Raw genomic sequence first — 20805 nt, 5'->3', positions numbered from 1 at the left:
ACCGCATCTGGACCGCATGAACAATTTTTTATTAATCATTTTTTAAACATTAAAAGATCAGACGCGGGGAGGGGAAAAAAAAAAAAAACAATAATACAGGAGGAAAAGGGTGTAAAAATACCGATTTCTGTATCCCAGCGTCCCCCTGCTGCCCCTCACCAGCACAGGATGGGGGTGTAATACAACCCTCACCCCGGCAAAGGGGCACCACAAAGCCAAACCTGCGTGAAGCCCCCTCCCCGACACCCAAAACACGGGGCTGAAAGAGGGGGAGGTGGGAATCTGCCCCCATCCACCCCGGCGCCTCCCCCATGTCCCAAGGGACATCCCATTTCGGGATGCAGTTGAACACACATCACAACAGTTCCTTCCCAGCTAAAAAAAAGATCAAACTGGTGAGGAGGAAAGGCAGGGAGGAGCCTTCCCTGGAGAAAGACTCATTCAAGGTTAGTTGGAGAAGGGCGGCACAGGCACTGTGTGACCTGGCAACCTTAGCTGCCCCAACCTGGGGCTGGGAGCCAAACCAAAATCCCTTTTCCCATCCCTCTCCTGCTTTCAGGTCACTGAGAAGACTCAGCCTCCACTGATCCCTTCTCCCCCTCTCCGTGCCCAGGGCCAGTGCCTGCGGGATGCTTGCAGAAGCGAGGGATGTGCCCTGGGGGGACCAGGGGAAATACAGCCCCCCACACACTCCTCCCTGCTCCCAGATTCTCCTTCGTGCCACCTTGTCCTGGCTCTCAGGAAGCCCAGCAGTTACGAGGTCAAAATACAGCATCGTGTGAGTGTAATAAACCAAAAGTACGGTTTCTGTTCTTAAAATCAACCACATCAACTACATGCACGTTACAAAACCTTCCCAAAACAGCAGATAATCAAATTCTTCGTAGCAAAGGCCGAGAGAAGAGAGAGAGTAAAATCAAAAACCTGTTTCCCCTCGTTTTCCTGCTACAGACAGAGTGAGGGGAAGAAGAGACAAACACCCAGAAGGTCCTGGAGAGAGGAATATTTGCCTCAGAGAATGTCCTCCCCCATCTCCCCATACCCTAAAACAAGACAGGGAAAACTAATCATCCAAACCGTAGCTCAGCAGAAGTTAGAAAAAAACCTCTTCTCATCAGGAGTGTCGGCATCACAGAGCTCAGGTGGTACCCCCAAAAAGTGCATTTTTAGAGAAAAAAATAATAATAAATGAAGGTTGAGGAGACGAGGGCAGAGGAAGCGAGGGAGGCAGCCCAGGAAGGGCTGGTTTTCCTGGGAAGGGCTGGATTTCCTGGGAAGGGCTAGTTTCCCCGGAAAGCACTCTGTGCAGCTGAGGAGGCTGCCCCGGCCGCTGCGTTCTGGAAGCTCCTGTTGGTGAGGATGCCTTGGGAAAACTCCTCCTGGGCCCTTTGGAAGCTGGCTCCTGTGCGCCGATACAGGGAATGCACCTGGGAACAAGAGGGGAGGGAAAAGAGTGAATGAAACTGGGGCTGCTGCACACACCTCGCCTTGCCTTGCCTCCCCTGACAGCTGGAGAGGATGGGCTGCAGCCAGCGGCTCCATGGCTCCCAGCACGGGATGCTGCGGATTTCCTTTGATAAAAAATGTGGAGTTCTCAGCAAAATAGCTGCTTTCAGACCCAAAACTCACCACGCTGTGATGGCTCAGACTTAACCCAGTATTTACTTACTGGAGGGCAGGACCTGAAGGTGCCAACAGCATCAGGTATTTCCTTCAAGAGAAATGCAGGAGAAAAGAAGGAAGTACCAATAAAAGCAGGATCAGACCAGCCTGTCCTTGCCTTCCCCCAAGCTCCATTTCTGCTGTTCCTGCAGAAATCCAGCCCTGCTGTTGTCAGGCAGGAGAAAGGAGGAGGGTTGGGTTTAGGAACCGGTGGGAAGGCACTCACTGGGATCCCAGCAGGCTCTGAGAAGCCCCACAATGCTGTGGGAGCAGTGACAGAAAATCCCTGGATGCTGAACAGAGCCACAACCAGCTCTGCCAGCTCCAGGCAGGACAAGGGGCAATGGTTTTCAACTGCCAGAGGGCAGAGTTAGATGGGATATCAGGAGAAAAATCCTTCTCTGTGACAGTGGTGAAACCCTGGCATGGGTTACCCAGAGAACCTGGCACAGGTTTCCCAGTGGCTGCCCCTGGATCCCTGGAAATGTTCCAGGCCAGGCTGGATGGGGCTTGGAGCAACCTGGGATAGTGGAAAGTGTGCCTGCATTTGGCAGGGGGGTAAGATGAGCTCTAAGGTCCCTTCCCAAATCATTTCATGATTCTATGACTCCAAAGGGAGGCTACTTCCCACTTCAAGAGTGTCCAAGAAATTTGACATCAATGCAGGGAACACAAGCAAAAATACTTTTAATTAAAACCTCTTGACCCACCACTGTCCCGCTCCCGTCATCAGGGAAGGGAGGAGTCAAACCCAGGACTCCTGGGAGCAGCCTGAGCTCTGCTGGCCCCCGAGCCACTCACCTGCTTGAGGAGGAAGAGGGAGAGGACAGCGCAGAGCGTGAAGAACGCTGCCACCACCATCATGATCACCACCACGGCAAGGTTCCCGTGCACCTCCGACAGCGCCGCAATCCAGCCGCTGCCAGGGAGAGGAGAGAGGGGTGAGCATGGACAGCATTCCAGCACAGCTGGAGCACCGAGGGACAGTTGCTCTAGGGGAAGGTTACAGGGGAGTACAAAACCAGAGTTCATCCAGGCCCTGGTTTTGGAGATAGAGTTTCCATTTGCATTTTTAGAGGAGGATTGTGCTCATCCCACCCAAGTTCCAGCCCTGTGCCCTCCCCTCAGGCAGCACAATCAATACCCTTGGCGCCAGCAGTGACTTCCCTGGGCACCTTCTCAAAGTTCAGCCAAGTGGGGTAAAGATAGGCTAGAAAGTTAAATTGGAAGAGATCAGCTGGCAGGTCTGGAGGCTGGACCTGAGTGTAAGGGATGTAAGGGTCGGGAGTGGGAGGAAGAGGCAGGAAAGGATGGAGGTGGTGAAGCCCTGGCACAGTTTGCAAAAAGCAGCTGCGGCTGCTGCATCCCTGGAAATGACCCAGGCCAGGCTGGACAGGGCTTGGAACAACCTGAAATAGTGGAAGGTGTCTGTGCCCATGGATTAGGTGAGTTTTAGGGTCCCTTCCAATCCAAACCATTCTGTGATTCCACAATTCCATGTTACAGGCACTGGGAGCTGCTGAAGGGAAGGGGCAGGGAGAACTCAAGGAGTTACCAGCACTTGGATGAAAATACCAAGACACCTCACTCAGAACACCTTCCTGGGTGCTGGAGAAAAGAACTTTTCAAACTGCTCAACCAAGCACGCCGAGTGCCAGCAGGAGAGAGAAAATGGGTCCCATTCGATGTGTGGCACTGCTCCTCACGGCACAGGGAAGCGGAAAGGCACACCACGCACTGCAGCCAAAAATATCCGCGCTGTCTGGCGGGAGGAAACGGAGCAGAAAGCTCCAGACAGCCTCTCCAAGCCAGACTGAACCCCCTCTCTCTCCATCCCCCGTGACTCAAGCACGGGGGGAAGGCCAGGGACAGCTCTGCCCACGAGCCCTTCTGCAGGCAAAGGGTAAAAATAGGCAGCAGCTCCCACCTGGAGGCTTCCCCTCGGGAGAAGCACCACGGGCTGCTAACCTTTTTCCTGTGCTCCGTAACTCCGGAACGGGAGCTGCAGCCAAGGCAGCAAGGCGAAAGGAAAGGCTGTGCTCTCCCTGCAGGGCACAGCTGCTGACACGAGGCTGCTGGACCCACTCCAGAAGCCCAAGATCACCCTTCTGGACAATGTCACCGAGAAAGGGCGAGGCTAAAAGCTCTCTCTGCTTATCTCAGCCCACCAAGCACACGCTCCAGAGAAATTTGGGAAGAGTTTGGGGACAGAGTCAGGGTGGGAGCAGCAGTACCAGGCTGAGAAGTACCCAGATTTCAGGTCAGAGATCCCTCAGCCCCACACTGCTGTCAGGGAAGGCTCCAATTTAAACAAGGCAGATCTGGTTCACACTAGAGGAGCAAATATGATCTGTACTGAGTGAGGGAGAGGGCAGCAGAAGAGGCACAGAAGAGTTCTCACAGAATGGTTTGTTGGAAGGGGCCTCAAAACTCATCACATTCCATCCCCTGCCATGGGTGGGGACACATTCCACTACCCCAGGGTGCTCCAAACCCCATCCAGCCTGGCCTTGGGCACTGCCAGGGATCATGGGGCAGCCAGAGCTGCTCTGGGCAGCCTGTGCCAGGGCCTCACCTCCCTCCCAGGGAAGGATTTCTGCCCAATATCTGGTAATTCACATACTCCCCTTCTCATACTCCTTCACATACCGGGATTAGGATGGGAAGAGCAGGGGAGGCAGGCAGCCCAGCTGGGACCTGCCAAGGCTCTGCATGGGCTGAGAGAGGAAAACCACAGCAGGAAGAACAAGCAGCTGTCAGAACCAGGCCCCAAAGCTCCTGTCAGTCACAGCCCTGGTGAGAAAAGGGATCTGTGACACGGCAGGCAGCGAAGCCAAGATTACCTGTCTCCCCAGCCAGGAATGCCGACAGCCTGGATGATGTAGATTGCTATTTGGCAGAAGAAGATGAAAAAGAAGACGAAAAAGCTGAAGGAGCTGTCAGACCTGCGGGAGAGATGGCAACAGGAGTGAAACCCGTGATCCCTGCACTGAATCCATGCTCTGAGAGGAGAGGAACAGCTTCAGTGAACTCCTTTCTCCAGGGAAGAGCTGCTGAGGGGAGGTGATTTGGGGAGGAATTTGGGCACCCAAATGTGTCCACTGCAAATCCAGTGCTCTGCCCAGTGCAAGATGGGGTGAAGGCAGCTCCCTCAACAAACTCAGTGTGCTCAACACCAATGTATCAAAGAGTGTCTCAGAAATCAATAAAGTGAATAAAAAAATCAGTTAAAAGCACCCTATGTCTGCCTAGGCTTGGATTTCAGGATGAAAAAGGATCACCATAGTTAAGTTCTATTAGACAGATCTAATATGTTTAGCAACACAGTGGTTTGGGTTTATCTAATGATGCAAAGCACTGGAAAAATCCTGCGGGCAATACATGATGGGAACAGATAAACCCAAAGCTCCTCCCACTGAGAGATACAACCCTGTCACAGAAAAAAAAAAAAACCCAGCACTTGCCTGAAAGCCTTGTAAATTGGTCGGTACCAACAGAGAAAGGCACAAGGGGTGAATAAAATTAACCACAGAATCGAGAGACCAAAGTCCACTCCTCTGCTTTTGTCGACTGTGAACCATGCCAGGCAAGCAAGCAGGTTTAGGAGCAGGGTGATGGAATGCACTGTTTGGCGTGGGAGAGAGAGAAAAACAACATCAGCAAGCTCTTGGAAACTCCAAAGCATCCCTAATGTCTCGCTGAACACATGGAGAGCTGCAGAAATGAAGGTGACTTCAGGCCATCTCGTTTCCCTGCCTCCCTTGGAAGGGAAACAGAGCTTGACTCAAGAAGCTCATCTGATCCTGCTGCTCACAGCCAAATCTTAAATAGTTGTTCAAGCCTCCATTAAACAATTAAACTTCTGTCATGAATGAGCTATTCCCAAAGCATAAACTTGGGGGTTCTTCACATTTACCTTCATAAGAAAGGAGGGAAATGTGATTTTAGCCTTGCTGACAACGCCAACAGCATTTATTGTGTGACAGAGCTCAGCTTTTCACACAGAACCTCCTCAAAAAGAATTCTGACTGCAGTTCAAGTCGTTACTCACACATCCACAAGTAATACAGCATCTTGCATATCCGCTGGTAGTCAGCTGGGATGTCTGCAGAAAAATCCTGATAGAAGCACGGCTTGATGGGACACCTCTTGGGGAGAGGCGGCCAGTTGTTCTGCCTCGCTGTGGAAGAGAGGAAGGAGCAGCTCTTCACTTGCTCTTCTCTTGTTTCAAAGACTAATTCCCAGCCCAGAATTTCCAAGCAGCTGTTCAGCTATTGTTTAATTCATGCATTAAAACCTTGGCAGAGCCCAGGGGTCAGGCAGCTCCTACATCTGAGCAGGCAGCACAGCAGGAATGGGATAAACTGCTGGCAGAGCAGCCATGTGCAGGGGTTTTCCCTTGAGGAAGGCAGGATTCCCCTGCACTGGCCAAAGGGCCATCCCAGCCACCATCACTCAGCCCTGCAAGCCCAGATTCAGCCACTCCAAACTGAGATTAGGGGGAAAAATATTGGGTTTCTGTGGTTAAGACAGCCTTGAGGCTGAGAAGAGGAGCTTTGCTGCTCTCAGTGAGAAGCCTCAGTGTGGCAGTGTCACCCACCAGCTGTGACACGGGCACAGATCGGTGCTTGAGAGCTTTTGGTGGTGAAATGAAGCTGCTTGAAGTCAGGGACCCACCAGAGCTGGCCTCCAGTATCCCACCTCTGAGCTGCCTTCCCATCTTCCCCAGCTGTGGGATGCCAGGCACAGTCCCAGAAGGGCTGCCACAGGGAGTTTTCCTGAAATCCTGAATTCCTGAAGTGATCCAGGCTGCCCTGGGCAGGAGTCAGTACTCACGGTCGATGCTGGCTGCGTGGCTCTGCAGTTCCCTTTCCTTCTTCTCCAGCTCAGCTGCCTTCCTCTCTAGCTCTGCTTGCTGCTGGAGCAGCCCTGCCTGTGCTGCTGCAGCCACAGCCTGGGGAGGGGACAGAGATCAGAGAGGTCAGCCCTGCCCTGGGCTGTGATGGCACCACCCGCTGCTGGGCTGGGAAGGAAGCTGAGCACAGGGTGACACAAAAGCTCAGCCTCAGACATCTCGAATCTGCCACTGGAGGACAAAACCAAGTTATCCTACAGGAAGATTGGGCTGGGAGGAGGAGCTTATCCACAGCTCCTTCTATCTCGCCGTTCACCTCACTGCTCTGAGCACCTCACAACAGCGTGGTGAGCAGGGTTCCTGGGCTTACCAGGACAATTCCCTTCCCAGCTGCCTGCCACACCTCTTAAGGATCTCTTCTACCTGTTTCATATTCTGAGAAATTATTCTTTCTCCCAGCAGCTTCAGTCCTTTGGATGAGGTGGTCTTGGCACTTATTCTTGCATTTATTCTCCTGGCACTGAGCATGTCTGGTCAGACACCAGAACTAAGCTAAAAGTATTAGCAGGACACATTCTGGGATTTCCAGAGGGAAGCCAGAGCCAACAGGACACAAGGCAAAGCAAGCTCTGCCACCAGAGGGACAGGGAAAGAAATATAAGGACCGTACGTGCCTATTCCCTACAAAGCTCTGCCTTGGAAATGCAGGTTGATAAGATCACCTGCAGCTTCCCAGTCACCACCCCAAGGAATCCTGTGCTCCCAGAGGCCCTGGGAGCTCGAGGGGGCTGGGAGGGCAGCAGAGAGGGGCTGTACCTGTGGCGTGGGCTCCACGGATGTCTGCAGCACGGCCGGCTGCGAGTGGCCCGAGGGCTGCGCCGCCGGCGTCGTCCGCGCCGCATTCGTCTGCAAGAGACCACAGGCAACCAGGGGAAAACATGGCAGGAGAAACACAACAGGCACTCAGTGAACTGTTTAAACCACAAGTCTCAGCTTCCTGCCCTCCCTCTTCCTCTCCTGGCTCACAGCAGCAGTCAGGGAATAAGGATGAGGCTCTCACAGCCATCCCTCAATGGCAGCACCAGGGCAGCTCAGCTCGCAGCCCAGGGAGCAAATAAATCCTGCTGTGTCCTGCCACAAACCATCTTCCCCTTCACACTTCAAGGGGCTTCCCTGGGAGTCAGCAGCCAGCTGGAGAGGAGCTGTTCCATGAGAGTGGAGAGCTCCAGCTGGGAGCTTATTACTGCTCCAGTGCAGGAGCAATTGCCCACTTCTGCATGGCATGAGACACAGGCATGGGGAAATCAGCTGTGAATTCCTCGTTTTTTAAGCTGCACCTACTAAGGGACCTTCTACACCACTAAAACCAGCACCAGGTACACAGAGCACAAAGACACATGGCACGTACCAGCTGAGAGCTCTCAGAAAAGGGGTTGAATTCATCCAAGCCACTTTGGCTGGTATTTGTGAGCTGTGTCACTGAGGGGTCCTGGAGGGAGAGAGCACAAGATAAATCAGCATTGGACAGCACTGACAGCACTGAATTGTTCACTTTGGGAAAGGCCTTTAAGAACATCAGGTCCATCTTATCCATCCTGCCTGCTTTCCATCTGCTTGTCAGCTGAGACTTTGAGGGGGTGAAACGCATCCCTGCCACAGGGAGATGGCCCTGGCTGGCATGAAATTTAAATATCCAAGGAGATGACTACCTGCAAGGCAAGACTTGTGAGCAGAAATAATCTCCTGTTCAGCCAAGAGGGATGTCTGAACAACCACAACATGCTTTTGGCACAGGAATGCTTTGTGCAGGTTACTTCTGCTCATCCACAGAGAGTTATTCCCAATTTCCAGGGATTTGACATCCCATGGTCAGGATGTCGCTGGGTCTCACAAAGCAGGGGAGCCACACAAAATGAGGTTTTAGATAGAGCTGATCTTGGCTGAGAGATGCCAGCAAGCTAAAATGCCAATGATTGCTCTGGATAAGTGAAACACTCAGGAAAATTGAGCTGGAGGTGTGACACCAATTATTTTAGGAGGTTTTAATGCTGCTGGCATAACAGCTCTCACTTCTACTCACAGCACCTCCCACTCGTCTCCATCAAATCCTCTGATGTTTAAAAACAGGATCTCAGCACCTCAGAGCACCTCTCTCCCTTCACCTGCAATGTCCACAGCTGTTTTTATCTCCTCTTTTCTACCTTCTCCTTTCCATGCAGAGATTCCTCTTGGGCAGCCAGATGTTGCCTTCTGGAGCACTCCTCTCCCCAGTTATTCCAGAAACAAGGCCCTTTTTGAACTGGGAAATCCTCCTGCCTGGCAACCCGAGAGCTAGGTGTGGGTCAGAAAATTGAAAAGCGGCTTCATCTCCCTCCCTCAGCACCTCGTGCACCCAGACCAGCCCTTCTAATTCAGTGCTTGGTTGGGGTGAGAATGAGCCGAGGCTGTGCCGGGGCGTGTGGGGCTGAGGGTGCTGGGGCATGGAGGAAAATCCCTCTGGAGCCATTCCCGGAGTTGTAGCGCAGCCTTCTGCTGAGCAGGATCCACACAGAGCAGCTAATGAGTAACTCCACAGCTCCTGCACGGCAGACACTCCCCACCAACAGGTCACACTCGTTTGTGAATCACCCCGGGCTGAGGCATCGCGGATTCTCAGATGCTGCTCGGAGAAGTTCAACTCCCCAGAGAGGGAGGGCTGCAAGAAGTGGGAAGAAGCAGCAGGACTGCCACGCTGGAGATGAAACCTGCTTTTATTTCACTCCTGCCACCTCTGGAAGCTTCAGCTGTGCAGAGATGTGGGCTGTCAGCACAAGCTTACACTTCCCCTCACATGGCAGTGCTACACATCAGCACAAACCCTTTAGTCCGGAGCACACGAGCCCCAGCTGGACTAAAATCCAGCAGAAAATAACTGCACAAGGAAGAGAAATTCCCTTTGAGGTGTGGAAAGTGAAAGCTGCATAACCCTCCAGAGAGCCTGGGTGGTCAGGCTGGGAGGAGAGTGCTGGGGAATTGGGAGAAACGCTACAGTACCACTGTAAAACACACATTTTACTTCCCTTGCCTGATCTGCACCTAAAAGAAAGCTGGAGGCTCTCCAAGGGCAGGCAGAGCAGCACCACAGCTTCAGTTGCACCACAGTTTGATTCCCGAGGTAGACAAGCTTTCATCTTTCTGCATAGCTTTAAAAAAAAAAAATCACTTAATTAAGCTGTAAGGCCAAGGCCCAGCAGTTCAGCTTAACTTGCCTGCTGTCATGCAAGTGTGTCTAAAACAGGAACTCAAAGAGCAGGGAATCTGCAACAAAGCTGAAGTGTTTGGACACGTGCCTGGGTAGGGCAGGAAGGAAAGCAGAGGGTGATCAGGGGCAGCAGCTTCCTCGAGCCCGGAGCAGGCAGTGAGGGATGAGTGAGCACCAGGAATGCAGAGATCAGTGAGGAGCTGCCCACAAACTTCATGTTTTTACAGTTATCTTCTGCCAGCTACACAGCAAAAGGCAGCTGGCCCTCCTGAAACAAGCCTTGGAAAGGATCAGGACAGAGGTTGAATTCAGAACCACTTGGAGCCACAATAAGTGTGTCCAGCCACAAAGCTCGTGCTCACAAATCAACGACTGGCTGGAGCTGTGGGATGCCACGAGCAGATCCCATTGGAAACCATCCTAACCATCACCTCCTCGAGTGCCAGGGACGTGTGACATTGTTTTCCACGACTTCAGAAGCCCCCAGCACAGAACAACTCCACATCTTGACCAAACTGCTCTGCCACAAATATCAAAATGATTTTCAAATGCAGCTCAATGCAAATACAAAGTTGCTGTCGTCCTGCTGAAAGGTTTGGATACAACAGGTTTGTGCAAGAAATGCTATTTTTTCTTTTCTTTCTGTTCCCACAGATGAAAGAAACAAAATGAGAGGCCTCTCTAGATGAGATCAAGGAAAATGAGCTCAACCTAGAATCACCTGGAGCTTAACACAGTTGTCAAAATATCACAGTATTACCCCAAATATAACAAGTCCTGCAGACTCAAGAGTGCTGCCACTGCCTGGAAGATGCACCAAGAGAAATCTTAAGGATTTTATTATTGATATCTCTGAAAAGGATGGAAGTTTCCAGCTCTGTCCAAAGCTTGAATCGAAGTTTTGGAGGCAGCTGCCACTTCCAGCAGGTTACTAGATAAAGGAAGGAAGTTAATCATCTCTCATTAACTGGTTACAATAAGTAACAGAGCAGCCAGAGATATTTTTAACAGGACCAAAGCAGCTCATTTTACACAAAGCTTGACGAATATCATGAGCAAAGTCTCCTGAAAAGGCAGAAATCCTGGTCATGTCAGGATTTGAGGAGGATGAAGCACTGAACTGGGAGCTCCAGCAAGGAGGGACAACCCTGGTGCTGTGGCAAGAGAGATCCACGGGCTGGGAGGGTGAGGAGGCTTTTGCTCCTTCCAGAGCATGTCAGGGGGTGTCAGTGGGACACTGTCACCCCAGCACAGAGCCAACACCTGGATCCAGCCCCCGGCAGGGAACAGGCTGTCCTACAGGCTGGGATTCCATTTCAAACCGGACCAACGAGGCTTTGAGGCTCCAGGAAGCAGCAGTCAAAAATTCCTCTCAACCAGCTGCTGGGGACTCGGGAATTTTTCTTGAAAAAAAGAAATGAGGTAAGACAAAAACTTGCAGCCCCAAGAGGAGGATAAAGAACCTCCCACAAGGACTGGATGAGCTGCAAAGAGCTGTCACGGGAGAATTCATGGTGGGATGTGTGTTAATCCTCGTTAAGAAGTGAGCCTGACATGGGAGTTACTGGCTTGAAATCACCTTCAACCTTTTTTTGTTTGAACAGTGAATACCGAGTGAGCACGGCCCTGTTCTGTCAGATACCAGGACAGCTTTAATGTGCACAAAGCAGCTGAAAGGAGACAACAAGAAAGATGGAGATGGATTTTTACAAGGGCCTGAAGTGACAGGAGAACAGAGAATGGTTTCAAACTGACAGAGATTAAATTGGATATTAGGAGGTTCTTCCCTGTGAGGGTGGGCAGGCCCTGGCACAGGGCCAGAGAAGCTGTGGCTGCCCCTGGATCCCTGGAAGTGTCCCAGGTCAGGCTGGATGGGGCTTGGAGCAGCCTGGGATGGTGGAAGGTGTCCCTGCCCTTGGGTGACTGGATGACCTTTCATTTCCCTTCCAACCCAAATAGTTCTGTGATTCTAGGAATATTTACTTCCTCAGAGCCAAAGCAACAAATCCCATGTCCATGAAAGGCAATATATTCCACCCCCTTGGAACAAAACTGAGAGGAACACGATCGTCCCAACTCTTCCCATTCCTCAGAGTCACAAGACCATGTGAATACGAAGACCAAAATGAAAGTGAGGAAGAAAAGAAAGAATTTTTTCACTCTGATTCCTCAAAAGACTCAGGTTCATCAACAAACAATTTGTGTTTGGCTCAGCCCTGGAATCCAAGGTCAGGAAAACACTCCTTCCTGTGGATCACATCCCAGCCAAGCAGCGAAGCTGAGCCTGAGCTCACAGATGGGATCCAAAGGCCAGACACCGATTTTCACACCAGAGGCTGTTCCAGGCCAGCTCCCTGCATAAATGACCCCAATTTTCAGAGGTTAATCCCAGAGAGGAGAAACCCAGCGAACACAAACCAAGTCCTCAGTGACCTTAACAGGAATCCCCTGCTTTGAGCCACGAAGCTTTGCCTTAGGAACTCACTCTTAAGCGCCTTAAAAGCAGACCCAGAGAGACCCAGCGGACAATCAGAGCACCACGCAGCACGGCCAAGAGAGCTCCAGCGATGGATAATTTTTAATAAGACCTCAGAATAGGCATTCCCAGCTCTTGTGCATCGTGAGAGGCAGCAAACCCACTCCAAACGCCGCTGCCTGGCGAGGTGAGGGAGGGGAGGCTGTGCCTGGCTGCGAGGGCGGTGGGAGAGCCCTCCCCGAGGTGAGGAGGCCCGGGGACAGAGCAGGAGGGCCCCTGAGGGGGGTCACAGAGCTCGGGGGTGACCTGCGGGCAGGGTACGGGTCCCCCGCCCAGGGGGATACGGAGAAGGGCCCCAGAGCCCCGGCCAGACGGGGATGCGGGGCGGGGGAGCGGGAGCCCCGCTACCGGAGGACTTTCGGGCAGCGGGTCCCGGGCCGCCCTCAGGGCCGGGGGTCGCGGCCCCTCACGCCCCGCCGGTCCCGCCCCTCCCTCTCATTGGCCGAGACGCAGAGAAGCGGCTCCGCCATTGGCCGGCGGCGCTTCACTCAGTGCCACGTCCCGGCGTGCGGAGCACGGGGGGGCCCGGCCGAGCCGGGCCGCGCCAGCGGCGGCCGCCCGAGCCCCGCGCCCACCTGGAAGGGGTTGATGTCCACCGGGTCGGCGAACGGGTTGGTGTCGAAGCCCGACATGGGCGCGGTCCGCTCCTGCTCCGCCGCCGTCGCCGCCGCCGCTCCTGGCGCTTCCGGGGCACCCGCGTGACCGGGAGCCGCGTGACGTCACGGCGGCGCGTACGTCTCGCGCGGGGTTAACCCCATGGGCGTGGCCGCGTGACGTCACAGCGGCGCTTATAGCCGGCGGGGGGAGGGGGGGGAAAGGGAGGGGGGCAGGTCCTGCCCGGCCGAGCCATGGCGGAGATTCGGGGTGAGCGGGGCACCGGGCACCCACCGCCCGCCAAGGGGATGGGGGCTCTGGGCTGGGCCGCGGGGATCCCTCCCCACGGGACCCCTCCAGGGCGCTGGGCGGAGCGCCCCCAGCCCGAGCGCCCCCCAGATCGCCGTGTGATGGTTGAAAATCGTCCCCTCAGACAGTCTCCTCTCCCACGCCCGTGGTCCTCTCCCTCCCTGACACCCTGTCAGCCTGCCCCGGGGGATCTGTGGGGGTCCGGAAGGATTTGAGGGAGTTCTTTCTGTGCCCCGCTAACACTTGACTTCCCTCCCGCAGTGTTCCCCCTCTCCTGCGTGGTGCAGAACTATTCCTGGGGGAAGGTGGGCCTGGAGAGCGAGGTGGCCAAGCTGGTGGCCAGTGGTGACCCCCAGGTCCAGATCCAGCCCGACCAGCCCTACGCTGAGGTGAGTGTGTCTCTGTGTCCGTTCTGTCCGTGTCTCCGTCCCATCTGTGTGTCCATCCGTGTGTTGATCCCACACTGTGGCTGTGGCTCTGGCCATCCCCGCGTCCTGCCGGGCCGTGATGCTGACCCCGGGCTGTCCCACGTCCCCTGGCCTGGAGGGAGGCTCGGCAATGACTCAGCCCCCGAGGGAGCTGCCAGGGATCACCTCTGGGGCCGGTCAGCCTCTGGAAAAGCCCGAGTCATCCGTGTTGGCTGCCCGGCTCAGGGTGCCCCTGTCCGCCGGTGTCTCGCAGCTGTGGATGGGCGCACACCCCCGGGGCGATGCCCTCATCCGGGATAACCGCATCCCACAAAAGACCCTGGGCCAGTGGATCGCCGACAACCCCGCCTGCCTGGGGGCCAAGGTGAAGGACGCCTTCCAGGGATGCCTGCCCTTCCTGTTCAAGGTGCTGTCGGTCAACACCGCCCTGTCTGTCCAGGCGCACCCCAACAAGGTAGGGAGAGCCCCGGGTGGGCAGCCCAGCCGGACCCCGTGTCCCTGGGGAGGTCACCCAGCTCCCTCTCCCCTCTCTCCAGGAGCTGGCAGCGAAGCTCCACGCCCAGTTCCCTGAGCACTATCCCGATGCCAACCACAAGCCCGAGATGGCCATCGCCCTCACCCCCTTCGAGGGCATGTGTGGCTTCCGGCCCGTGGAGGAGATTGTCTCCTTTCTCCAGAGTAAGGATGGAGGGAGGGTGCATGGTCAGACCGGAGCGGGGATGGTGGCCGTGCTCCTTTGGGGTGGGGATGGTGCTCTCTGGGGATAGCATGCAGGGTGGGGATGGTGGCCACGCTCCCCTGGGTTTGGGTTTGGAGTGTGGACGGAGGCTGTGGTCCCTTGGGATGGAGTTCAGGGTGAGGGCAGTGCTCCCCTGGGATGGGATTGGCTGTGGGGATGGTGAGTGTGCTCTCCTGGGTTGGGGGTGCCGGTTCTCCCCTGGGCTGGGGGACTGGCTCTGACTGGGGCTGGCCCCACAGATGTCCCCGAGCTTCGGGCACTGATCGGGGAGGTGGCAGCGGAGCAGCTGGAGCGCAGTGGGAGCGACGACCCCCGTGGGGTCTCGGCCGCCCTCCGCGTGTGCTTCACCCGCCTCATGAAGAGCGAGAAGAAGTTCTTCGTGGACCAGCTGAACATGCTGGTGAAGAGGATCTCCCAGGAAGGTGGGCCCTGGCTGTAACACCCCAAACCAGTTTGGAGGGCTGTGTTTAGGGGAGAGACTGGGGCACCCCCAGCCCCCTCCCGACGCTGGGCCTGGTCCCTTCTTGTGCAGCAGCGGAAGGGAAGGACACATCGGGGAGCAGCGGGGACCTGCTGCTGCGGCTGCACTCCCAGTACCCGGGGGACATTGGCTGCTTCACCATTTATTTCCTGAACGTGGTGAGGCTGGAGCCGGGGGAGGCCATGTTCCTGGGAGCCAACGAGCCCCACGCCTACCTGCACGGAGGTGAGTGTCAGGGGGCTCTTCTATCCCAGCATCCTGCAAGGACTGGCCCTGGGGACAGGCAGAAGGGCTGGGGTGGGCTGACAGCGCTGTCTCGTCCCTGCAGACTGCGTAGAGATCATGGCGTGCTCGGATAACACAGTGCGCGCCGGGCTCACCCCCAAGTTCATCGATGTGCTCACCTTGTGTGAGATGCTCAACTACACACCAGCACCCAGCAGCTCCAAGATCTTCCCAGCGGCGCAGAGCCAGCTCGATCCCCATGTCTACCTCTATGACCCACCCGTGCCAGACTTTAGCATCCTGAGGATAGAGGTGAGCGATGACAGACCCGTGCTGGGGACACCAGCTGGGCTCCAGGTGGGACAGCCCAACACTCACCTTTATAATCAGTGTCCTGGCAAGGAGGGAGGGATGCTTGGGCATAATGGGGTGCTGGGCTAAGTATCCTTCCTCTGTTTCCTCTGCCTGGGAACCTTCTCCAGCAGCTCTGGGCAGAGGGAGAACTGGGAAGAAGTCCTGGGTGGCCTCAGCCAAGCCGAGGTCCCTGGGCTTAGGCTGCTGCAGGCACAGCAAAGGGGTGGGGATGGGGACAAGCCCGTTCCAGCTCTCCAGAGAGGAGGAAAGCTGAGGGGGACTCCAGCCACAGTGACATTTCCCTTGGCAGATCCCTGCCTCCATCAAGCTGTACCTCATCTCTGCCATGGACTCTGCCAGCATCTTGCTGGTGATCCAAGGGACGGCCGTGGGCACCTCCACAGCCGCAGCCTCCGAGATGTCCCTGCACCGTGGCTCCGTGCTCTTCATCTCGGCCAACGAGAGCATCTCCCTCCACCTCTCCTCGCCCGACGGGATGCTACTCTTCCGAGCCTGCTGCCTCCTCTGAGCAGGACCTGGGACACTTCCTCCACAGCACTCCATGTTTGAGTAGATAGAAACTGGTGTGGGCAAAGTCTTCTCGCTTGAAAGTTTTCCCTCCACCTATTAAATCCCAAAACTAACCCTGATGTATAGAAAGAGCAATTCCGTGGATCGACTCCTTGGATGTGGCACAGAGCAGAGCAGGCTCAGGCTGTCTGCTGCTTGGGCTCTTCCCGAGCCTGGCTGATGGCAGCCAGTGTCACCCTGCCCTGGCTGTAAAAGGGGGCTGCGTGGGGAGGGTGATGGAGCGGGAGACCCTCCACTGCTGTGAATAAAGAGGTGACTTTGTCCCTTTGTCCCTGGCAAAGGGCAGTGTGGTGGAGGGAGCCAGAGAGGCTGGGAACAGCTCCAGCATCCCCCCAACACTGGCTGTGACTCCCCCTGTTGCTTCTCAGACACAGGAAAGGAGTAAAATGTGATGAGGCAAACACACTCACAGCACCAGCACCCCTTCTGAGTAATGAGATCTGCTTTATTGAGTGCTCCCTTTTACAAGTAAAATACAAAAACAACCATGCCCCCCACCCAATTGGTTTAGGTCTCTTGACATGAAATACTTAAATAAGGTTTCTGTAAAAGAAGCTGATTGTCCTCTACGTCATAGAGCAGGACCATGGTTTAAGGCAGCATTTATAGTTTGCAGCAGGGAGGCTCTCCAGCCCCCCAAATACAAGCCCTGTGTGGAGCTGGGACAGGGGGGCCTGGGCTGTGTCTCCCCTGTATCAAAGCAGCATTGAGGAGAATGGGAATAAGCCATTAGCTCCAACCCTAGAAACTCCCAAATCCTTCCCTTTATATCCCTGTGAAGGTGCTGGGCTCTGCCTGACCTCCCTTCCCACCCCAGCCAAGTGCCAGGTCCCATCCAGGACACCGAAATGTCACTGTGCCACCTCCCCCTGCTATTGCTGAGTGTAAGGAGAAGTCTTTTGGGGTCAGTTGGTCTCTGCCACGAGCAGCATCGTTCAGTCCTTGTGTCACCGTCCTGCCGTGAGACCTGGACACCCACCACCCATCCCACGGGACAAAGAAAGTGCTGGATTTTGACCTGTTCTTGTGCAGCTACTGAATCGTGCAGGAGAGATTTTCTCCAAAACAGCAGGGGCAAGAAGAGGAGGCAGTGGGTTTTGGGGGGATGAGATCCAGGTCTTCATCATCGGGGACCTCGTCGAGGTGGTACCCGTCCTGCAGCAGCTGCCGGCTCAGGTCCTGGGTCACCTGCTGCGGGGGACAAAGCGGGGCTCTGCAGGATGGACACACGGCCACGCTCTGTGGGGTGATGCTTCCAGCCCCTAGCCAGAGCCTCGAGGGGTCAGGGGAGCAAGGGAGCCCCTGGGGACCCCACAGTGTCAGAGCCAGAGCCCCACACTTGCCTCAGCGGAGGAGTATCCTGAGGAACACCTGGATCCTGGCTCCCCGTCACTAAGGGGGAAAAGAATGGGGTCTTTAGGATGCAGAAAAAGGGGATTTGGAGGGGGAAAGGAGCTGGCAGTGCAACCTCAAGGGATCTTGGGAATCTGGGACAACAGGAGTGTCTCACTGCTCTGAGGTGCCCAGTACCATCAGGGATGTTCCACCAGTGACAAGGAAAATCAAACCCCCAAAAAAGCCATCTGGGAGCATGCCCAACCTCAAAATTGTGGGATATTTACCCCAAATCCTGGGATATTCACCTATCTGAGTCAAAGGAGACCAGGTTTTCATCAGCTGTCTGACTGAGCGCCGTATAGCCCTTGTTGAACTTCACAGACCTGCCAGGAAACAGAGGAGTGAGACCAGCACAGAAACACATCCATGGAGCTGAGCCAGGGCTGGAATCCCACTCCTTCCACCCAGGATACCCAAATAAATCCATACCACCAAATCATCCCCCAAAAAAAGAAAAAAGCAGTATATTTTATTATTCTGGATGATCCCAGCCAAACAGAGCCAGCAGAATAAGGTCCAAACTTTTACATTTTTAATCCTCTGAGCTTCCCAGTCTCCCCAAGAAAAGTGAAAAATACATTTTGAAAAGAGGAAGAGGAGATCAGACCTTTTAGGAGTTGGTTTTGGGGCAGTGGGTGGCCCCAGCAGCCCCTGCCTTCGCAGTGCTGTCTTTGCCAGCTCCCGCTGCCTCTCTGAAAGCCAAGCACAGGGATAGAGAGAAGAATTCCCAAGTGCTCCCAAAGGGTTTGTTATTTTGGGGAATGGGTGAGGAGGGTGTTCCAGGTGAGCGTGGGTGGAGTGCAGTGCTTTCCAAAGGCATCCCTATGGGTTTTTAATGGGGTTTTATGAAGGTTTTATCCCACCAAAGCTAAAAAAGGGCTTTTGGTAACTCCAGCTGTGGGAGAGAGGTGGAAATGACACCCAAAGTGCCAGCAGAGACCACCAAGCATCACTTACTCAGCTTGGCCTGAATAGAGGGAGGTTTGCTCATGATGTATGGACCCCTTTTCTCCACCACATCTGTCCCTTTGTTCAGCCTCTTCTTCTCAGCCCAAATCAGCTAAAAAAAAAGAGTGGAAGAAGTATTCAGCATCTCTCCATGATGCTGATGGAGTAAGGCAGAGTCATCTTGGAGCATTGGATCATTCCTGGGAGCTCCAGGTCAGCAGGGAAATCTGTCCCCAGGTTGGCTGGGGAGGGACAGCTCCTCCTGCCCAGCCGGGGAGGAGGGAGAGAGGAAAAGGAATAAGTAGATCTGCTAGCAGATGAAAAGATTATTTGGGAATGGTGATGCTAATTAAAAGCACAGGTAGTCACCACCGGTTCCTGTGCAAACCTGGCTGCAGTAATACTTGGGAAAAGGTGGTGGAGGAGATTTACTAAGAGGTTAATCAAACAGAAAGGGAAGGATTGTATATTTTTAATCTGGGGTTTGAGCCTTTCAAGTTTCTCCTTTTATCCAATTATTGTCAAGGAGAACCAACGCTCCCAAGAGCAAGGGGAAGGAAAAACTTCCACAAACACAAGAAATAATGAAGAAAATAGAGAGAGTTGGCACAGGAGGGACGTGGAATTAAAGGAACAAGGCAGAGTACTTGGGATGGTGATTGGAGAGCACAGCCAGGATTAACCTCAGTGTCTTAAACGGGAATTAGCAGGACAGAGCTTTACCATGAGAATAACCAGGCAGGCAGTGGCTCCCTGGATCCCTCTGGATGTGCCATACCCTTTCCTAGCCAGCTGATGCTGTGCTGATACACCCGTGGGTATGTGTACAAATATATATATATACATTTATTTATTTGTATTTATATACTGCATACAGTACTGGGACATACTGCCACACACACACACCCACACTGCCCCATGGATGTACCCCAGCCCCATAACCCCTGTGCACACACCCCACACTGCCCCATGGATGTACCCCAGCCCCATAACCCCTGTGCACACTCCCCACTCTGCCCTACAGACACTCCCAGCCCCATAACCCCTGTGCACACACCCCACTCTGCCCTACAGACACTCCCAGCCCCATAACCCCTGTGCACACACCCCACTCTGCCCTACAGACACTCCCAGCCCCATAACCCCTGTGCACACACCCCACTCTGCCCCATGGATGCACCCCAGCCCCATAACCCCTGTGCACACACCCCACTCTGCCCTACAGACACTCCCAGCCCCATAACCCCTGTGCACACACCCCACGCTGCCCTACAGACACTCCCAGCCCCATAACCCCTGTACACACACCCCACACTGCCCCATGGATGTACCCCAGCCCCATAACCCCTGTGCCCACACCCCACTCTGCCCTACAGACACTCCCAGCCCCATAACCCCTGTGCACACACCCCACTCTGCCCTACAGACACTCCCAGCCCCATAACCCCTGTGCCCACACCCCACTCTGCCCTACAGACACTCCCAGCCCCATAACCCCTGTGCACACACCCCACTCTGCCCTACAGACACTCCCAGCCCCATAACCCCTGTGCACACACCCCACTCTGCCCTACAGACACTCCCAGCCCCATAACCCCTGTCCCCACACTGCCCCATGGATGCACCCCAGCCCCATAACCCCTGTGCACACACCCCACTCTGCCCTACAGACACTCCCAGCCCCATAACCCCTGTGCCCACACCCCACTCTGCCCTACAGATGCCCCATGCCCATACCCCACAATGCCCATACCCCACCTCAGCCCCATAGCCCCCATGCAGCGGTCCCATCCAGCCCCATACCCAAGATGTACACACCCCAGACGGCCTCACGCTCACCGCCCAGCCCCGCACCCCCAGTACTCCCGTACATCGCACGTACCCCCGAGCCCCGCCAGCCGCCGGCTCCGCTGGCGGCGGGACCGGGACCGGGACCTGCCCCGGCTCCACCGCTGCCCGTCGCCATGGCCGCCCCCGGCCCCGCCTATGGCCCGCCCGCCAATGGCAGCGCGGGGCGCGCGGGGCTCAGCCAATGGGAGGCGAGGAAAAGGCGCGTCCCGTTCCGCGCATGCGCAGCGGGGCCGGGGCAGCGGGGCCGGGGCAGCGGGGCCGGGGCAGCGGGGCCGGGGCAGCGGGGCCGGGGCAGCGGGGCCGGGGCAGCGGGGCCGGGGCAGCGGGGCCGGGGCAGCGGGGCCGGGGCAGCGGGGCCGGGGCAGCGGGACCGGGCAGCGGGAACGGGGCAGCGGGACCGGGGCAGCGGGAACGGGGCAGCGGGAACGGGGCAGCGGGAACGGGGCAGCGGGACCGGGGCAGCGGGAACGGGGCAGCGGGAACGGGGCAGCGGGAACGGGGCAGCGGGGCCGGGGCAGCGGGGCCGGGGCAGCGGGGCCGGGCAGCGGGAACGGGGCAGCGGGAACGGGGCAGCGGGGCCGGGGCAGCGGGGC

At 55.6% G+C, this 20805-nt stretch overlaps 3 protein-coding genes across 7 annotated transcripts; 1 reads left to right on the top strand and 2 right to left on the bottom strand.

The window, feature by feature from the left end:
• Positions 1-8: 8 nt before the first annotated feature.
• SCAMP2 (secretory carrier membrane protein 2) lies at positions 9-13025 on the bottom strand. The gene is made up of 9 exons (XM_086849494.1): positions 12870-13025; positions 7926-8006; positions 7334-7423; positions 6499-6616; positions 5714-5842; positions 5127-5286; positions 4506-4607; positions 2464-2581; positions 9-1427 (listed from the first exon to the last, which is right to left on the bottom strand). Exons 1-9 carry the CDS (start codon positions 12924-12926, stop codon positions 1281-1283), a joined length of 1002 nt encoding a protein of 333 aa, XP_086705620.1. The 5' UTR covers positions 12927-13025; the 3' UTR covers positions 9-1280.
• On the top strand, positions 10555-16090 carry MPI (mannose phosphate isomerase). Of its 2 annotated transcripts, none has more exons than XM_086849457.1 (8): positions 10555-12421; positions 13459-13586; positions 13879-14079; positions 14162-14303; positions 14604-14786; positions 14897-15070; positions 15174-15382; positions 15735-16090. In XM_086849457.1, the coding sequence occupies exons 3-8, from the start codon at positions 13885-13887 to the stop codon at positions 15951-15953; spliced, it is 1122 nt and encodes a 373-aa protein (XP_086705583.1). In that variant the 5' UTR covers positions 10555-12421; positions 13459-13586; positions 13879-13884; the 3' UTR covers positions 15954-16090. The 2 variants fall into 2 exon arrangements, with proteins under 2 accessions (XP_086705583.1, XP_086705582.1); XM_086849456.1 differs by lacking the exon at positions 10555-12421 and adding an exon at positions 13073-13158.
• A 349-nt stretch (positions 16091-16439) lies between these two features.
• Positions 16440-20333, bottom strand: FAM219B (family with sequence similarity 219 member B). 4 transcript variants are annotated; one of them, XM_086849499.1, is made up of 6 exons: positions 20244-20333; positions 18371-18473; positions 18021-18105; positions 17659-17736; positions 17359-17407; positions 16440-17228 (listed from the first exon to the last, which is right to left on the bottom strand). In XM_086849499.1, exons 1-6 carry the CDS (start codon positions 20325-20327, stop codon positions 17139-17141), a joined length of 489 nt encoding a protein of 162 aa, XP_086705625.1. In that variant the 5' UTR covers positions 20328-20333; the 3' UTR covers positions 16440-17138. The 4 variants fall into 4 exon arrangements, with proteins under 4 accessions (XP_086705625.1, XP_086705624.1, XP_023790040.1 ...); XM_086849498.1 differs by having other exon boundaries at positions 16440-17206; XM_023934272.2 differs by lacking the exon at positions 20244-20333 and adding an exon at positions 19085-19250.
• Positions 20334-20805: the final 472 nt, after the last annotated feature.

This window comes from Cyanistes caeruleus, chromosome 13 (genome assembly GCF_971803275.1).
Source record: "Cyanistes caeruleus chromosome 13, bCyaCae1.hap1.1, whole genome shotgun sequence".
Taxonomy (NCBI): domain Eukaryota; kingdom Metazoa; phylum Chordata; class Aves; order Passeriformes; family Paridae; genus Cyanistes; species Cyanistes caeruleus.
Note: the sequence above shows the minus strand (reverse complement) of the source record. Positions and strands in the feature narration are given on the sequence as shown.

Excerpts from the sequence above, each read along its gene's own strand:
- SCAMP2 (XM_086849494.1), bottom strand. The coding sequence starts at position 12,926 with ATGTCGGGCTTCGACACCAACCCGTTCGCCGACCCGGTGGACATCAAC. Across the intron at positions 5,843-6,498 it reads CCACGCAGCCAGCATCGACC|CGAGGCAGAACAACTGGCCG; the intron begins GTGAGTACTGAC and ends TCTCTTCCACAG. Across the intron at positions 2,582-4,505 it reads ATTCCTGGCTGGGGAGACAG|CGGCTGGATTGCGGCGCTGT; the intron begins GTAATCTTGGCT and ends TCTCCCTGGCAG.
- MPI (XM_086849456.1), top strand. Across the intron at positions 14,304-14,603 it reads GATTGTCTCCTTTCTCCAGA|ATGTCCCCGAGCTTCGGGCA; the intron begins GTAAGGATGGAG and ends CTGGCCCCACAG. Across the intron at positions 14,787-14,896 it reads GAAGAGGATCTCCCAGGAAG|CAGCGGAAGGGAAGGACACA; the intron begins GTGGGCCCTGGC and ends CTTCTTGTGCAG.
- FAM219B (XM_023934271.2), bottom strand. The coding sequence starts at position 19,207 with ATGTATATATATATATTTGTACACATACCCACGGGTGTATCAGCACAG. Across the intron at positions 18,106-18,370 it reads CTCTATTCAGGCCAAGCTGA|AGAGGCAGCGGGAGCTGGCA; the intron begins GTAAGTGATGCT and ends CTTGGCTTTCAG. Across the intron at positions 17,207-17,358 it reads CAGGATACTCCTCCGCTGAG|CAGGTGACCCAGGACCTGAG; the intron begins GCAAGTGTGGGG and ends TGTCCCCCGCAG.